Raw genomic sequence first — 16,725 nt, 5'->3', positions numbered from 1 at the left:
GTTCTTTGATTCACCTTCCTGATTGTATTAAATTATATTCCTTCTATAATACAGCACACTTGTTAGCGCGTGTTTTAAATTTATTGTTTTGAACATTTTTCCAGTAAGCAATGAAATAAAATGTATAAACCAATAATGACAAAACTGCCCACTTCAGAACATTTCCATCATAAAGGTCTACTCAAACTTTTGTCATTACAATCCACCAATATCAATAAATATGCACAATCTCTGTAGAAGTAAAAGTCATCTAAATAATTCCACATTAAAGAGATCTGTAACTAATGAAGAGGTTGCTGTTAGCAAACAACTTTATATTTCATTGTTTCATCTTGAAGAATAAATTGCCTATGTTACATTAAAAAATGATAAGCTAGTAATATTGCAATAGGGAATGGATGGCTAACTGATACAGGTTCATAATTACTGGATATCTCCTACAAAGGAGGATATACTCAGGACTGCAGCATCCACCCCCTTTAAAGTACATCATAGTATAGTATCAGCAATCCATCCATTTACTGTGGGAGTAGAACCCACAGCTTTCTGCATCAGAATCAAGAATACTACCTGGTTTTGTGCTACTAACAATGCAAGCAGGCTTTGCATAAGTAGCATTAAACTTATCTTCCCCTGAGGCTCTCAGCTCCCTGTAAAATCCACTTGACACTCAACTCTCTCTCTTTCAGCTTTGCAGCACAAGAAATTTGGAGAAAGCCAAAATTTACTTGGGGGGCAAAGGCCCAAAACTAGGGACACATTTTAAATATTGCTTGTATAATCTTAGAAAGTTGCTAGAATAAAATGTTTTGTGTTACCATGCGTTTCTTGAAAGATAAGAAGACAAACATAAATGGCTATCATTATTTAGTGAATTCATTTCTCACTGATTTGCCACAAAACCACAAATTTTAAGAGGAACAGACCAAAAGTATAAGTCAAACATTCCAGACATTCTGTGAAAAGCTGGACAGTTGAGAGCTATGGAGGCAACTCCTTGAATCACAAGTGTTGGTTTGGGTAGAGAATTAAGGCTCTTATTTCTTGTACCTAAGGTACAGGGTATACCTAAATGGGGCATTTTACGCGCACACACACACACACACACACACACACACACACACACACACACACACACACACACACACACACACACACACACACACACACACACACACACACACACACACACACACTTTAATTAAAGTAAATGTGACAAGTGCCACCCGGGGTGGGATGCCCCTACCCCCGCCCACTCAGCTACACCACTGCAGTTTACCTTTTATGCAACATACAGAGATGCTTCAGCTTTTAAATGTTTAAACACCAGATAAGCAAAGCACACAAAAAAAGTAAGAGTCAGAGGATCATCTTAAAGCCACTATTCTGCGTTTGTTTATTGTTCTGTTAATGCAAGGAAAAAGGGGTGATAACTGAGAACACTTGACAGATAGTACTAGTGCCTCTATGTAAAGGATATAAACTACAAACATTTCCGAATGATTAACGAGCAGTAAGGTAAGGATATTACTACTGGCTTCTTCTACAAGCTGCACACCATATCTCTGCTTACTTTTACTGTCATTAGTCTTGGATAGTTTGCATTTACCAGGTAAGGGTTTCATTCCGTTTATTCATTTGAGGACCACAAAAAAGCAGTGAACAACCCATTTTAAATGCTGTTCTTCATTGTCTGGGACTGGGTGTCGGACAGTCTGACTTGATCCTGTAGAGCTCCGGGACCCATCCTCAGTATGATCGCTGCTGTAGTGCTGCCTGCTGTCCTGCCCTTTCTCCCATCTCTGCTATTCTAAATCCACAAGGTGATGTATATACGAACGTACATACTTATAGTAAAAAAGTAAACAAACAAAGACACAGTCTGAGCCTTCAGGTCAGTTTCTGATAGGCTGGCAGTCTACCTCACAAAGCTGAAGTCATTGCGTGTGCCCCTGTGCATGATGACGTCAGCAACAACTTAACTAAAAAATAAAAAAAAATTAAAAAATTGAAAAAAAAAAAAAACGGAAATTGAAGGTACCACTCGGGAATTTGTGGCACCCCATTATTTTCTCCTCAAAATCAGTAAATACCAATGAATTCAGTATGGTTGAGAGGTATGTTCATCACTGTTTTTTTGTTGCTTAGTTACCCATTGCTTCTCCGGGTCATTCCTGTGTACCACTGCTTTTTCTACCATTCCCTGTGTGCCTTTTTTGTTCTGCTCCATCCTGCTCTGCTGTTGAAAAGAGATCATGCCTGGCTACCTGTGGCTTTTTATATTCTTCCTCTCCCTACCCATTTACCTTTACACAACCCCCCTTTCCTCATTATAACAGACTTTTTGCATTGCTGCCCCCTCCCCCATCTCATGCATGCTATTTTCCCAAGGCAATGTAGCTGTATCTATGATTCCTTAACATGCTCTCAAAGCTAAAGTTGTCTCATGGACACACAGCAATAAACCCTAACTATGCCCCAAACAACCTGAGTCTGGTTAATAGTTGGGCACTGGAGAAGCAAAATTAGGGGTAGTGGGTGGGAATAATTAGGCAACACCAGCTACCTCAATCTGAGGGGAGAAATACATGGTCCTACTCTGCTGTGTATGCCAGTAGCAAGTAAAGGCCGTAGGTAACTGAAAGCAGTGAAACTGAGGCTAAAGGTTTGGTGCTAAATGCACCAGTTTTGGTAACCCATACACAGCATATGGAGAGGGGCAGACACCAATAAGGGGGTGGCATAGTAAGCTCTCACAGTGATGTAAATGGCTACATCAGCCACCTACGGTGATGGGTTAGTACTAATAGAAATTCCCACACAAGCTGCACTAAAAGTGATGTAGCCACTGGATGAGGGTATTATGTAGTGTCCATATGTGGAGACACAGTTCCTGAAACATGGGTAGCTCCCACTTAGATGATGGCACTCCCTTCTTTGATGATGCACAGTTGAAAAAGTGCAGACAAAGGCATAAACTCCTCTATGTTGGCCTAGATAATGGACCTCTCCAATTAACTTTCACCCTTGTGCACGTAGGGACCCTTGCTGTGAGGGAACCAATGGGGTCAAGACTGATAGGAGGAGAGCAGCTGATGGCCGGTAGGCACAGATGGAAGAACATAATATTTTAATTGCATTTATTTAGATTTTGTTTCAAAGCTCTCTGCATTTTTGTTTAAGATAAAAACATTCTATATAACTTAAATACATGAATTAGTGAGCATATTGAAAAATATTTAAAAATATTATTTTAGTACAATACAAAGCAAAGAGGTATCAGTACCAAATTTCACTGCAACTTACAAAATATCACCTTAAAATGTTCAGCTTTTGGGTTCTTCCACTGTATAGTCAGGAGCAAACACAATCATTGGGGTACGGGTGTACTTTAATCTCCACTTATAAATCAGTTTAACATAATATTCCAAGCTATGGACAAGGAAGTATTGGGTAAGCAGATCTTCACCATCTCTTCCTCCTCCTGGCCAAGCATTTGAGTTGATATGTTAGGTCACTCTTAGGTATTGCAGTCATTTTAATCATAGCAACAGCGGCTCTCTGTAAAAGCACAGTTACATATTCTAGGAAAAGATATGCAGCTATTTAATCAAGTTTCTCTTTTCTCCTTCTGCTATGTAATACTCTAACATGACAACAGTCTTCTTTCTTTCTTTCATATATAAATCTGGGTACGTCCTTTTATTAGACATTTTATCACTGAAGAGTAACACTTCACTTCTCATAGTGGCTCATGTCCTTCTGGCTTTCTGGAACTTTCACCTCTTCATATATAGTAACTGACGTAGGCGACTGCAGTATCTTACTGTGTCTCTTCTATAAAAAAAATGGACAAAAGCCAAAGTTACAAAATACATTTCAAAACATGAAATTCTTAGCAATGAAAATAATTCATTCAGTGGTCAGGAAATATTTATATTGTCTGTCATGCCGAAACAGGAGTGTCTCTAAATATTAAACTTATTTTACTAGCAACAGCATGATACCAAAGAAATAGGAACTGTCCAATACATTAGCTTTAGGGCTGCTAGATTACTCCAGATGATTTCACTTGTATTTGCGAAGTGATAATAGGACTACAATGCCAGTTTATAAAGTCATAGTCACCAAGGATCATGTTGAAAATGTATGTGCCATATCTTACTATTCAAATGTCTCTAAAAAGATGTTATGATTTATTCTGAGAATTGCATTTCTTTGTAAACAACTTATGCATGACTCGAACCCACAACAATGCAATTCTATATTCACATTATTTGTCATATTTTTCGGATTTATACCAGAACCTCCTTTAATTCGAGGGTGGGGGTTGACAGTTTACTTTAACTGATTTCATTTATTTATTCCCTTTGTAATCAGTGAAAATTTACTTTGATGTCACTGTGAGTGCTGGTTTCAGGAAAAAAAAAGCTGTTCATATTCTTGGGGTGTGAACAGCACTAAAATTTCCTTTAATTTTTAACTCGGACATTATATATATGGATCTATTGTCCAGCATCTCCTTCATCCTCGTGATATATGTCAAAGCAGCATATGTAGAAGATGGCAGTCACATTTGTGAAACACTATTTAAAAATTTAAAAATGTATAAATGGTATGTATGCCTTAACTGTCAAAACCCATTGAGTGTTATTTGCAACCATATTAGGTTGTTTCAGTATGACTGATTTAAATAAGTTCTTTCAACAATGTTGATGTAATCTCAGAAGATCAAATTCAGCCTACACTGTTGTGTATTTGGCTAACTCCGAATGTACCACTCATACCTGCAGTGTAAGTACATATACCACTTGTAATATATGTGTAAAATATATGAATTCATAATGCTGTAATAGGGTGGTGCAGTGGCTCAGCATGTAATATTGCCACCTCACAACAAGAGGCTTTCCAGTTTGCTTTCTGGCTGTTGAGTCTTGTGTGGAGACAGCATGTCCTCCCTGTGTCAGGTGCACTGGTTTCCTTCTACCTCTGAAGACAATGCGGCACATTGATTGATGATCTTCCAAACTGTAGGCATGCTTGTAGTGCATGAGTGAGTGTGTGCATGTACATTCTGCGATAAACTGTCACACTGTCCAGAAGGAGCCTCAGAACCTTGCATTTACTGCCTACAATACGATCTGGTATCCATATCCACATGACCCTGAAGAGGTAAAACTGACAGTGTAAAATAGATAATGTCCGGATATGTCTTCAGAAATCTACAGTAAATATGGAATTTACCAAATATAAATCAAATCCAATACAGTGAAACTGTGGTAAATACTTAGCTTACTTGGATTTTTACTACTGAATCACAGTGTGAAGAATCAGAAGCTTTTGTTATAACAATAAAAGACAGACGCAGACACAAAGGAGCTTCAAGTTTTAAGAAACCAAGAGACAAATGAAATGCACCAGTGCCACAAGCAATAAAAGACAAACTATTAGCTTTTTGTTCGGTTTGGTAAATGGATCTGTCTTTCTGGCAGTTAATGTAAAAGACTAATGCTATTATCTGTTAATGAGCTCCTTCTGAGGTGCAGAGTTTGAATCTTTCCACCTTCATTTACCTACTGTGCTGACTTGAGCAGGTGACTTAATTAGACAGTGCTTTGGGACAATTGTGACTTTAACTACCTATGAAATGTGAACCTATGAATCCATCTGTTTCCCTACATGTGTTACAGAAATGTATTTATCTATCCATCTATAAATACACACACACATCTATATAATACACTCAAACATATTATCTCTTAGTGTGTGTGTGTGTGTGTGTGTGTGTGTGTGTGTGTGTGTGTGTGTGTGTGTGTGTGTGTGTGTGTGTGTTTATGCCTATATACATATATACAGAGAGAGAGGGGGAGACACACACCCCTAAAAGAAGCTAGCATGACTTCAGAGAACTATATATTTACAAACTTAGCACTTTGTGACAGGTATGCAAAATGTTGAGAAAGTAAGCTAGTGGAAAAAGAAAAAAGTATATGAGAAATTTACAGGTGGAAAGTGAAATCAATATATGATAAGATGGTTGTTGTGGTCCGAGATGAATGATAAATGTGGTATTTGCATTTGCTCTTTACTCACCATCCAGAGGCAGTGGCATAACCAATAGCATTCTAGCCTTTGGAACAGAAGGCTGTAGGTCTGATTCCCATAGCAGGTTGATCATTTAGTGATGCTGCAGTGCACCATAAGGGGGCACTGTACTAATAAGTGTGTTATCCTTTGGGTGAGTTGTTAAGTGACTGTCCTATCTGCCTGAGTTGGTGGTTGTTCAAATAGATATAAAAGACCTCACAGCACCTAGGAAAGGAGTAATAGAAGCTCCTGATGCCCTGGCCAAATTTCCCCTAGTAGTGCAAATGCTATCTTAGATGCCCCCTGAAAAGTGGCTGCAAGCCTAGTGAGACCATTCTGGTCAACAAAGGATAGAGATCCTCCCTGGACAACATAGAAACATGTTTTTTGCTGCAGTCCGTACCATACCTCTCAGTTGTCCAGATTTTTGCCTCATATTTTTGGTCTGTTCCTCATAACATATTGGATTTCTGGCAAATCACTGAGAATGGAAATCAAACAATATTTGCAGCCCTTTGAGTTTCAGACTTCATGCCCTTCAAAATGTTCATGCTAATGGAAAGCCTGTTATTCTATCAACTTTCTAAATTTTAAGAGGAATGCATAAAAAATTGCCCCTACTTTTGGGGCCTTTGTCCCCTCCATTTTTATGGCTTTGTCCAGATTTCTTGATCTAAGAGGTTGAGAGATATGAGTATTATGGATTATAAAATGGGATACAGATTTATTTATTTTTTTTTTTTTTTTTTTTAAACAGGTTTATTGTTTTAACATATAAGAGAAATATCCTAACAATATCAGAAACTTTATGTTGTAAATTTAATATCAAGTAATCAATCAGTGTTGGAATAGATTCTTTAACTGTTATAGACATTAGATCTATTTTATTAATGAGATGTTGTCTAAAGGTCTGAACCTCTAACCAGCAAGTTTCTCTTAGATCAAATTCTTGTTTTAAAAATCTAGATTTTTAACTTTATTATCAGATATCAACTGATACCAGTACTTTAGATCATTATCTATAGCTAAATGATAACATGGAGTTATTTACAATCATATTTTATTAGTGTATTCAGTTTCTTGATAATTATTTTTGTAGGTGGAAGTATTATTGATTAATATTATCATTTTAATAATTGTAAGTCTCTCCTCCATAGTAAAAAGGTATTAAAAGATTTTGTATATTACGAAAACAGGTATTCTTATTTTTATATATAATAGATTTAAGATCTTTAGAGAGTATTATACCTAAATACGTTATCTGACCTGAATTATATTTAGTAAAATCACTAATGAGAATATTTTATATATAGGTAGTATTTTAGTTTTTCTTCATTGAATATTAAATCATGTTGTATTTTCGTCTATTTCAAAACCCTCTATGTCAGTACTTTTTCCATTACTAAAGTGAATAATAGTGGAGAAAGTGGACATCCTTGCTTTGTACCTTTAAGAATGGGTATTTTTTGTGAAACATATGTTCGTATAAATGCTCAATTAGATTTACAAATGCATCTGAGAAGTTTGTGCACTTCATTAAGGTAAACATATAGTCCCAACTTACTGAATCAAATGCTGAACTTATATCAAGACTAATAAGTGTTAAATCTTTCTTTTGATACTCATAAACATTTTATAATCAACATCATCTAGTTGGATCTTTATTAGGTTTGAAATACTTAATCTGTTGTTTATTAAGCTTTTTATTCATGTTTGTGGTTATAAACTTCTTTATTTTATCTTTAGGTTCCATGTTAATGTTATCATCCAGTATTTCTGGTATACTAGAAACATTCTTCTTTTTTCTTAGAGAAAAGATTTCTTTGATATGGTTTTGTTTATTCAACCTTTTTGTTTTATTTTAAAGTTATTTTAACTTTATGAGTTAAAATTTCTTTGTATTTCTCATTTAGTTTGTTTATTTCTTCAATAACTTTCTTGTCTATAATATTTTCTTTATTATTATGTTTATAGGAGTCTAATTTACTTTGAATATCTAACAATTCCTTATCCCAAGATTTCCTTTTATTATTATACCATCTGATACTTTGTCCATATAGATATGATTTTAAGGCATCCCAAACATAAACAATGGAGACTTCAGGAGTATTATTTATGTCTAAAAATGTTTTACTTCTGAAAGTATATATTCTTTATAGTCTTTTAGTTGAGTTAAGTATGCTGGTATCCTTTTGATCTGAACATTATGAGTATTTTTTATCATGAATTCAAAAACAATTGAATTATGATCAGATATAGGACATGAAATGATTTTGGAATTAATTAAATCTGTTACCATCTAGTTAGAAATAAAGACCCTGTCTATTTTTGAATAAGTTTGGTATCTGGGTGTATGGTAATGATTTTGAATCTATCTGATTATTAATATCATTAAAATGACAAGAATTAGCAAAATCATTTAAATGTTTTGCATTAGATGTAATTCTTCTTGGTAGTATCACTTTCATGTAGTATACAATTAAAGTCACCAGCTAAAATAATATATCCTATAGAGAATGATATGATCTTATCAAGATGATGTTTCACTGTATTAATACCAATTCTAGGTATCCAATATATATTAATTAAAGTGTAAGTCTTCCCATTAATTTGTATTGTAACCATACAAAACATGCTTTTGTCATCCTGATAAGACTTAATGGTTTTAGGAATGGGCATACTTTTATTCCATAAAATAGCCACTCCTCTTTTTTTCTGAGTGTGCTCTGAACTAACCAATACTGTATATTTGTTTGTGGCTAGTTTATCAATATCTTTTTTCAAAAGATGGGTTTCTTGCAGGAAGACTAAGTTGGCCTTATGTAAATTAATGTATCTTATTAGGCTTGCCCTTTTACATGGATTATTCAATCCATTAATGTTTAAAGAAATTCCTTTTAAAGATGTCATTTGGCATTTTTAAAACTTAAGAATCTTATGATCAAAATAACAAATAACAAGATAAGTAATGTTACATCTCCTCCTTTAGGTGTACCTTTAAATATAGCTGTATTTATTGAATCTCTTATGGGATTTGGATTCAATTTTGTTTGTAGTGACAATGAATGAACAAAATATATTGTGGATGTCAAAACTATATACAAATAACAATGAACAAGTGAAAATAATGTAAGGATTAAACCTTGCATCCAGCCTGGAGTTATAAACTCCAACTTAGAGTAGTATTTACCACTCAAGTTAACTCCCTACCCTAAGCAGCAGTACCTCAGCTACCACCTTATCAATTTAATACTAGTTATATTTAACTGAGGTTAACAGTTTTCAATTCAATTATCTAGCAAGACAAGACTACACATTTGGGAAAACAGCATCATATAAACTAAAATAAACCTTTTTTTTTTAAAAACTGTTCATACTACTATATACATCCATGTAATATAAAACACTTGTATTCAAATAGCATTCAAATAATCTTGATGTTAGAAATCAAGAGGAGAGAAAAATAAGTTCTAACATTCATTTAAATCAAAAATATGATTCAGACATTACATATATTAAGATGCATCTATTTTCTGTCATGTAAATGCAATTAAAAAAACTTGAATTGCTTGTATATGAGCATAGACTCACCCTCATTATTGTCAATAGAATAAAATATTGTATTCATAGAAATTGTTATAAATCATACTGCATAGTTATGCAGATTCTCAGAAACACTTATATACATATATACATACACACACACACACACACACACACAATATATATATATATATATATATATATATATATATATATATATATATACATATACACACACACACACACACACATATATATATATATATATATATATATATATATATATATATATATATATATACATACACACACACACACACACACACACACACACATACATATATACATATATATATATATATATATATATACACACACACAAACACACACACACACACACACACACACACACACACACACACACACACACACACACACACACACACACACACACACACACACACACACACACACACACACACAATATATCTGATCTCACTGTGTCCCTATAATAAATCTGTCTGCTTTATACAAAATAATAAACACATTTTAGTAACCAGATTTTACAACCATGCTATACTACTGCTTTAAAATATATCACATGACAATTTCTTCCAGTATAGAGTTATAAAATTATTTATGCTTTTCAATCAGATGAATTAAATGAGTTATAGTAATGTATATGTTTGGAACATAAGTTTTTAACACAAATTATTAAGCTGCTGTTAAGTAGATTTTCAAAAAACACTTGAATAAATGTTTCATTTTCTATGCCTTCTAAAATAAGACATTTACTTACTAGAAGAAACTGTATCATTTAAATTCATTATAACTGACATATTTTATGAATTATAACATAGATATTTAAGTAATTATATAAAATAACTCACATTTAGATGTTAAAGAGTTCATTTTCCTTCACATAGTGGCATTTGTATCATTTCTATTTCTTGGTAGAGTGTCATTCCTGAATCTGTGATGTGTCAGTGTGATATCTAGGTCAAAGGTGAGACTAGCTGCTTTCAGCTTCTCTGTGAGAATTCTGAGAGTTGAAGCTTTTGAAGTAGCTCATGGACACTGTGCATGAGACAGCCCACATCCCAGATTGTCTCTCTTAACATTTTGAAACTTATTAAAACTAGTGACAAACATTCATTTAGCAGTGTAAATGCATCTAAACATGACAAAACCTTCACAATGTATTTTACAGGTTATTACAGCTTCTATGTAAGTGAAATTAAGCCCAACATTATTAATAAGTAATAAAACTCAATATTTTTGTCCCAACTCAATTTTTATGCAAATCTTATTATTTACTGTGTCTATATGATCAAAAGCATTTCTATATATTAATAAAGAAAAGAAAAAGAGAGTAGAAAGTAAAAGGGTGTAAGGCAGAAATAAAAAAATGTAAGAGAAATCTATAAGAAGTATATACAATGGAATATTACTGTTTATATTAATAGAGTTAAAATAAAACATATTATTTACTATTATTTAGTTCTAATTATTATTAGTTAAAGCATGACAGATTATTTATAAACAAGCATAAGCAGTGTAATCAAGAAAGTATAATTAGGAATAGCATTTGAAGAACATATAAACTTTTTACAAGGAATAAATATGTTATTATTCTGTTAATCATATTTTCATTACTCTTCTCTCCCTGCCCTCCCCCACCCTTTACCCACTACATAATCTAAATAGAATGTCATTGTTTAAACAAAGAAAAGAAGAAAAGAAGAAGAAAAAAGATAAAGAAAAAAAATGTATCAAATTACTGACCTTACTTCTCCTTTTCAGAAAGAGAAACCAATTGAATCACAACTTGCCATTAAATCTCCAGGTATTTTGACTAGTTATGAAACAAAACATTTTTTTGCACACAGAGAATAACTTTGAATAAATCTTTTCAAAATATTTGTTGCTTCTTGGAAATGCAGGAACTATATTTAAAAAGATTAATAATGAAATAAAATGATGAGAGAAAAAAACATAGAACAAATCATTTGTTTTTAGTCTCTTCTTCTTCTCTGAAGTCTTCAGTTTCAGTTGCCAGTCTCTTTAATGAAGGACTAGCCCATTCCATTTCTTCTATTTTATCCAAAATCTTATTTTTTGATAAACAGTAAAGCAGAGTCTAAGTCATCGAAAATTTTAGGACCATCAGGAAGGAAGATTTTAAGCTTGGCAGGAAACAGAAGGTATGTTTTAAACTGTGCTTTTTTAAGCTCCCTTATTAGTGGCAGAAAAACATTTCTTTTAGCTATTACCATGGAAGAATAGTCATTGTCAAAATGCACAGTTGTCTCATTAACCTTAACAGGAGCTTTAGCCCAAGCAGATCTAAGAACCATCTCTTTATCAAAAGATGATAAAAATCTAACTATAACTGATCTAGGATAGCTTTTGTTAGAGTTAGTATTAGCTATAGATCTATGTGCTCTTTCGATACCAAAAGAGAATGCTTCTGGTAAGTCTAAAGTTTTAGGGAGCCATGTTGTTAAAAAGTAATATTGTTACTTTCAATATTTTCTGGCAGTCCAAAATCCTAATGTTAAGATCTATTTTCCAGGTCATCCAGCTTTGTTTGTAAATGTGTATTTTGTTTCAGCAGAAACTCAATGTTGATTTCATTCTATTTTCCATGTCATTCACAGCTTCTTCTATGCCTGTCATCTGGATCTTCTGTTGTTGCAGGTCTATATGTAACAAGTCTATTTGTTTTGTAGTTTTTTCTATGAAGGTGTCTATTTTAGTATCCATTTTATCCATCTTAGCAGTAAGTTGCTGGATTATAATTATCAGAGACTGAAGTTCTTTCTTGATGCTGGAGTCTTGAGAATTTGTCTTACTGGAACTCATTTCAGACTGATAAACTGACAGGAAAATTTCCAAAGTGATTTCTGACAGGAATATTGTTAAGATTTCCTTACTTTTTTAGATAAAGTTCAAGAACTATATAAAACAAACATATTTAGAAAGAAAATTACTTCAAAAATGAATTTTTTAAGTAATTAATTCCTGTCAGTGTAATGAAATTGGTGGAGCTGAAGAAATCTGCTGCTATCCTGTGTTCATCCTTGGCCACGCCCCCCGGATACAGATTTTTCTGTATGTGTGTTCTGGAATGGTTTTTAATGCTTCCTAAGATAAGTCAGATTTGTCGTAGTTTTTGCTCTGGGCATCCTGGAACATTTCTGCAAAAAGTAAAGTAGGCCACCTTACTAGAGATACAGCAGTGGGCAATAATGGATAACACTGGCAGGGGCTAGTGTTTTTGTGTAGTTCGCAGAACATTATAGCAGTTGCATGACATCTAGTTGCCACTGCATATCATTTCAGCCACAGCTCTCAACTACTTTGCTCAGTAAACAGGGTCACAGCTAAAAATAATTGGTAGTAAACCCATTATTGCTACTCATACCTCACAAGTGTACCTCATTATGAGGAATGTACCTCATTTTGAGTCTTAAAAAGTTCACGTTCCTCACTGTTCCACACCTGAAGGGCATGTTACACATTCAGTGTTAAGAATTTTTCTAATTAATGTCACTGACAGCCGCGAGATATACCCAGCAATAATGAAAAGCATTTTACTTTTATCATATTTAGTGGCAGTGACAATTTCAGGTGATAACGGAGAATGCTGGAGTTTGCATGACCACATCACTCAGTCTTCTGTATTTCCACTTATGTGTGGTCCGGTGTTCTCCTTTATTGCCCAGCAGTGAATTATGTTTATTTTTCTTATTTATTTAAATTTGTTTACTGGGGTGGAATACTGATCAACTTGTGAAGAGAAGAAAAGTCTTGAAGAGAGAGAGAAATGTCGAGAATGGGGTCTGTTTAGAGATAACAGATGTTTATCATCTGTAAAGTGACATGAAAGTCAAGAGTCAGAACTTTGAAAAGACTTGGAGAGAGAGAGAGAGAGATGTAGAGAATGGGGCCTGTTTAGAGATAACAGATGTTTGCCATCTGTAAAGTGACATGAAAGTCAAGAGTCAGAACTTTGAAAAGACTTGGAGAGAGAGAGAGAGAGAGAGAGAGAGAGATGTTGAGAATTGGGGCCTGTTTAAAGATAACAGATGTTTGCCATCTGTAAAGTGACAGTAAAGTCAAGAGTCAGAACTTTGAAAAGACTTGGAGAGAGAGAGATGTATAGAATGGGGCCTGTTTAGAGATAACAGATGTTTGCCATCTGTAAAGTGACAGTAAAGTCAAGAGTCAGAACTTTGAAAAGACTTGGAGAGAGAGAGAGATGTAGAGAATGGGGCCTGTTTAGAGATAACAGATGTTTTCCATCTGTAAAGTGACATGAAAGTCAAGAGTCAGATCTTTGAAAAGACATGGAGAGAGAGAGATGTAGAGAGTGGGGCCTGTTTAGAGATAGATGTTTGCCATCTGTAAAGTGGCATGAAGGTCAAGAGTCAGAACTTTTGCAAGCTGTGAAATATACTAGAGACATCAACAGTACTTTACAGAGAAGCCAAAAGTTTCAATGAAATAGTGTAAGGGACTATAAATCATCAACTACATTTTGAGTTGGCTTGTATCATTAAAAGTCTGTAAGAGACTTGAAATGATTTATCTTTTTTAATACTTTTGAGTTTACTTTCTAATTGTGTAAATAAAGCCCATTTAAATATGAAGCGGAGTCTTGAGTGTGGGTCTGGAATGTACTACATTACCAACAACCAATCTTCTTGTAATGAATTTTGGGGATGTCCCTCTGCAGTTAGAAATGCATGCAAAATTTGGATACATCCCACTACAAATCATCATCTTCAATACATAAGCTGTGAAGTTAAAGAGATGGTATGAAAGAATATGTTGCATGCTCTTGGGACAGTGAGAGCAAGGGAGAATAAAGTAATAGACAAGTGGTTTGTTACAGACTGATGTTTACTATTCAGAAAAGGCTGTGACTAGGACAATACACTGGTAGCATATTGGAGTGAGGAATGAGCCAGACAGGATGGCAGGGACCCTTAAACAAAGAGATGGCATTTATACAGCCATCTATGCAATGTTTATAAATGTGCAGCACGGTTCTGTAAAAGACAGATAAAAAAGTATGTTTGATTTATTTTCCAAACATGAAGACAGAACTATGGCATATCTTATAGCATAGCACCTCTTCCGGCTTGTTGAAATAAATTTTTTCATTTTTTTTTAATAAAGAGCCATTCAGTCTGTATGTTATGTCAAAGTAAATCAGTCTATGGGTAGGCGGTTCCCTGATTTCCTATTTATCAAGGAATTTCTGTATTTTTGACAGATGAACATTTTGATGGTATCACTGTATACAGGGATTTGTGGTCCCTGGTTAAATGAACTGAGACAGTTAATGAATCTAAACCTGCCAAAGAAGTGAAAGCCATTTAGAATCTTTAACAGAAAAAAGTCAGGATTTAATAAACTGTTTCCCCAACATTGTCAAAAGACGCAGAAATCTGAACTGTGGAACTTGAACAACAGCAATATGGTCCCTCCAGGGTTGCTTGTTTTGTAGATTTTGGGAAAGCGGATAAATATTGGATGTGAAAATGCCAGCCTTTTGGCAGATACACAAATGGAAGAAATAAGTGGGGTGGTATCCTCAGTTTGGAAGTCATCAGTGTGATCTTTCAGGAGTGTGATAGGATTAAATGTTGGCTGGACAATAATGTACAGATCTTTATGACTATTCAGTGATGTGTAGATCTTGTTAATGAATTTATTTATATTCAAGAAGGCTATACCAGAACACTGCAAGCTAATTTAATGCCAGTGTCTTTTGTTTTCTCTACAGATTTGATTACTATAGGCATGGCTGCTGTAAGAGTTATTATTTGAATCCCTGTGCAAACTAAAGTTAGTATTGTCATTAATACATTGGCATTGTAAAACAGTCAACAACGGCATTAATGTCCTGAGGCGTGGGTCATGCATTTCTCACAAGGCAGTTGCTGTTGATGACTCGAGTAGTAATGCTGTTTTCATCATCACAAACAGCAGGTATGATTCTACTATGAAATGGGTTAAAGTGAGTCTCTTTGATGGAAACATTACATATCAACCTGTAGTAGATCAGTTAACAGACTTGGTCACAAAACAGAGACATTTGTTTTGCAGAGATTATTTATATTCTGTTTCGGGCAGGTTAATAAGCATACACAAAATCAAATTGCTTGGGTTCACCTATCAAGAAACCTCTTCTTGGCTCTGATTCTGATAGAATAATGATGCAAGAATTTTGGCTTTGATGTTCCTCAAAACCAGAAAAAAAGTATGATTTATTTGGTAGATGAAGAATAAAAGAAGGTAGACAGGGGATGTACATTTTACACATTCAGCAGCTTTCTAACAAAAAATGATATTAATAACCTTGGAAAATCTCTTCAAACGCTTTTTTGGTGAAGGCAACACACATGGTTAATTCAAATGAGCATGGATAGAACTTCATATGGAAATAAAATAAGAACACAGAACGTTTGAACAGAAATGATTAATTAATAAAATGTTTGGTTTTATAGATGATGGTAGAAGACAGTCTAAGAAAGGCTTTCTAAATGTAGGCATAAATGATAGACAAATTAAAAAAAGCATCATAAAACTGTGAGAAAAGATTTCAAAGAAAGTCAATAGTGTCACAGCACTGAGACAAACCAAATGCAATGACAGAAAGCAAGCTGCTTCTTCATCATCAGACATAGAAACAAAATATATTTGTATATAAATTCACACTGCCAGTAGAGAGTAAACATTAAAACTAATGTTTCAGCATATTGTCTTCTCCAGAGAGCTTAGATATAAGCAGAGGCAAAGCTGGTGGAATGCTGAAGGAGAATATAAAGCTGCAAGGTAGCCTGAATGGCTACCAACTTCTCAGCAGCTCTGCTGACATTGCCAGTAGCTACAGGTTACTGACCGTGTGGTACAGCATCTAGGCAGGACTGCAGCATGCCTGTGGTCAAAATGATGCCCCTCAGCAGCAAACCACTGGTTTCCAGTGTCCAGTTGTATACAAAGTACCATATGGCATTATTAGTCACAGAATGCATGCCTGAACTCTATAGCATTGTGTCACCTGTAAACATGTTCCCACGT

At 34.4% G+C, this 16,725-nt stretch overlaps 1 protein-coding gene across 2 annotated transcripts in view; it reads right to left on the bottom strand.

The window, feature by feature from the left end:
- Window positions 1-1,367: 1,367 nt before the first annotated feature.
- LOC122791812 (signaling lymphocytic activation molecule-like) overlaps window positions 1,368-16,725 on the bottom strand; it is a 528,221-nt gene continuing 512,863 nt past the window's right edge. For both annotated transcript variants that reach the window (XM_044059767.1, XM_044059768.1), the window contains one exon: window positions 1,368-3,837. In XM_044059767.1, coding sequence (XP_043915702.1) covers window positions 3,736-3,837 — 102 coding nt within the window. In that variant the 3' untranslated portion in view covers window positions 1,368-3,735. The remainder of the gene's footprint in view (window positions 3,838-16,725) is intronic.

This window comes from Protopterus annectens, chromosome 17.part0 (assembly GCF_019279795.1).
Source record: "Protopterus annectens isolate FY-2018-M chromosome 17.part0, PAN1.0, whole genome shotgun sequence".
NCBI classification, from domain to species: domain Eukaryota; kingdom Metazoa; phylum Chordata; order Ceratodontiformes; family Protopteridae; genus Protopterus; species Protopterus annectens.
This window is presented reverse-complemented; position numbering and strand designations above follow the sequence as displayed.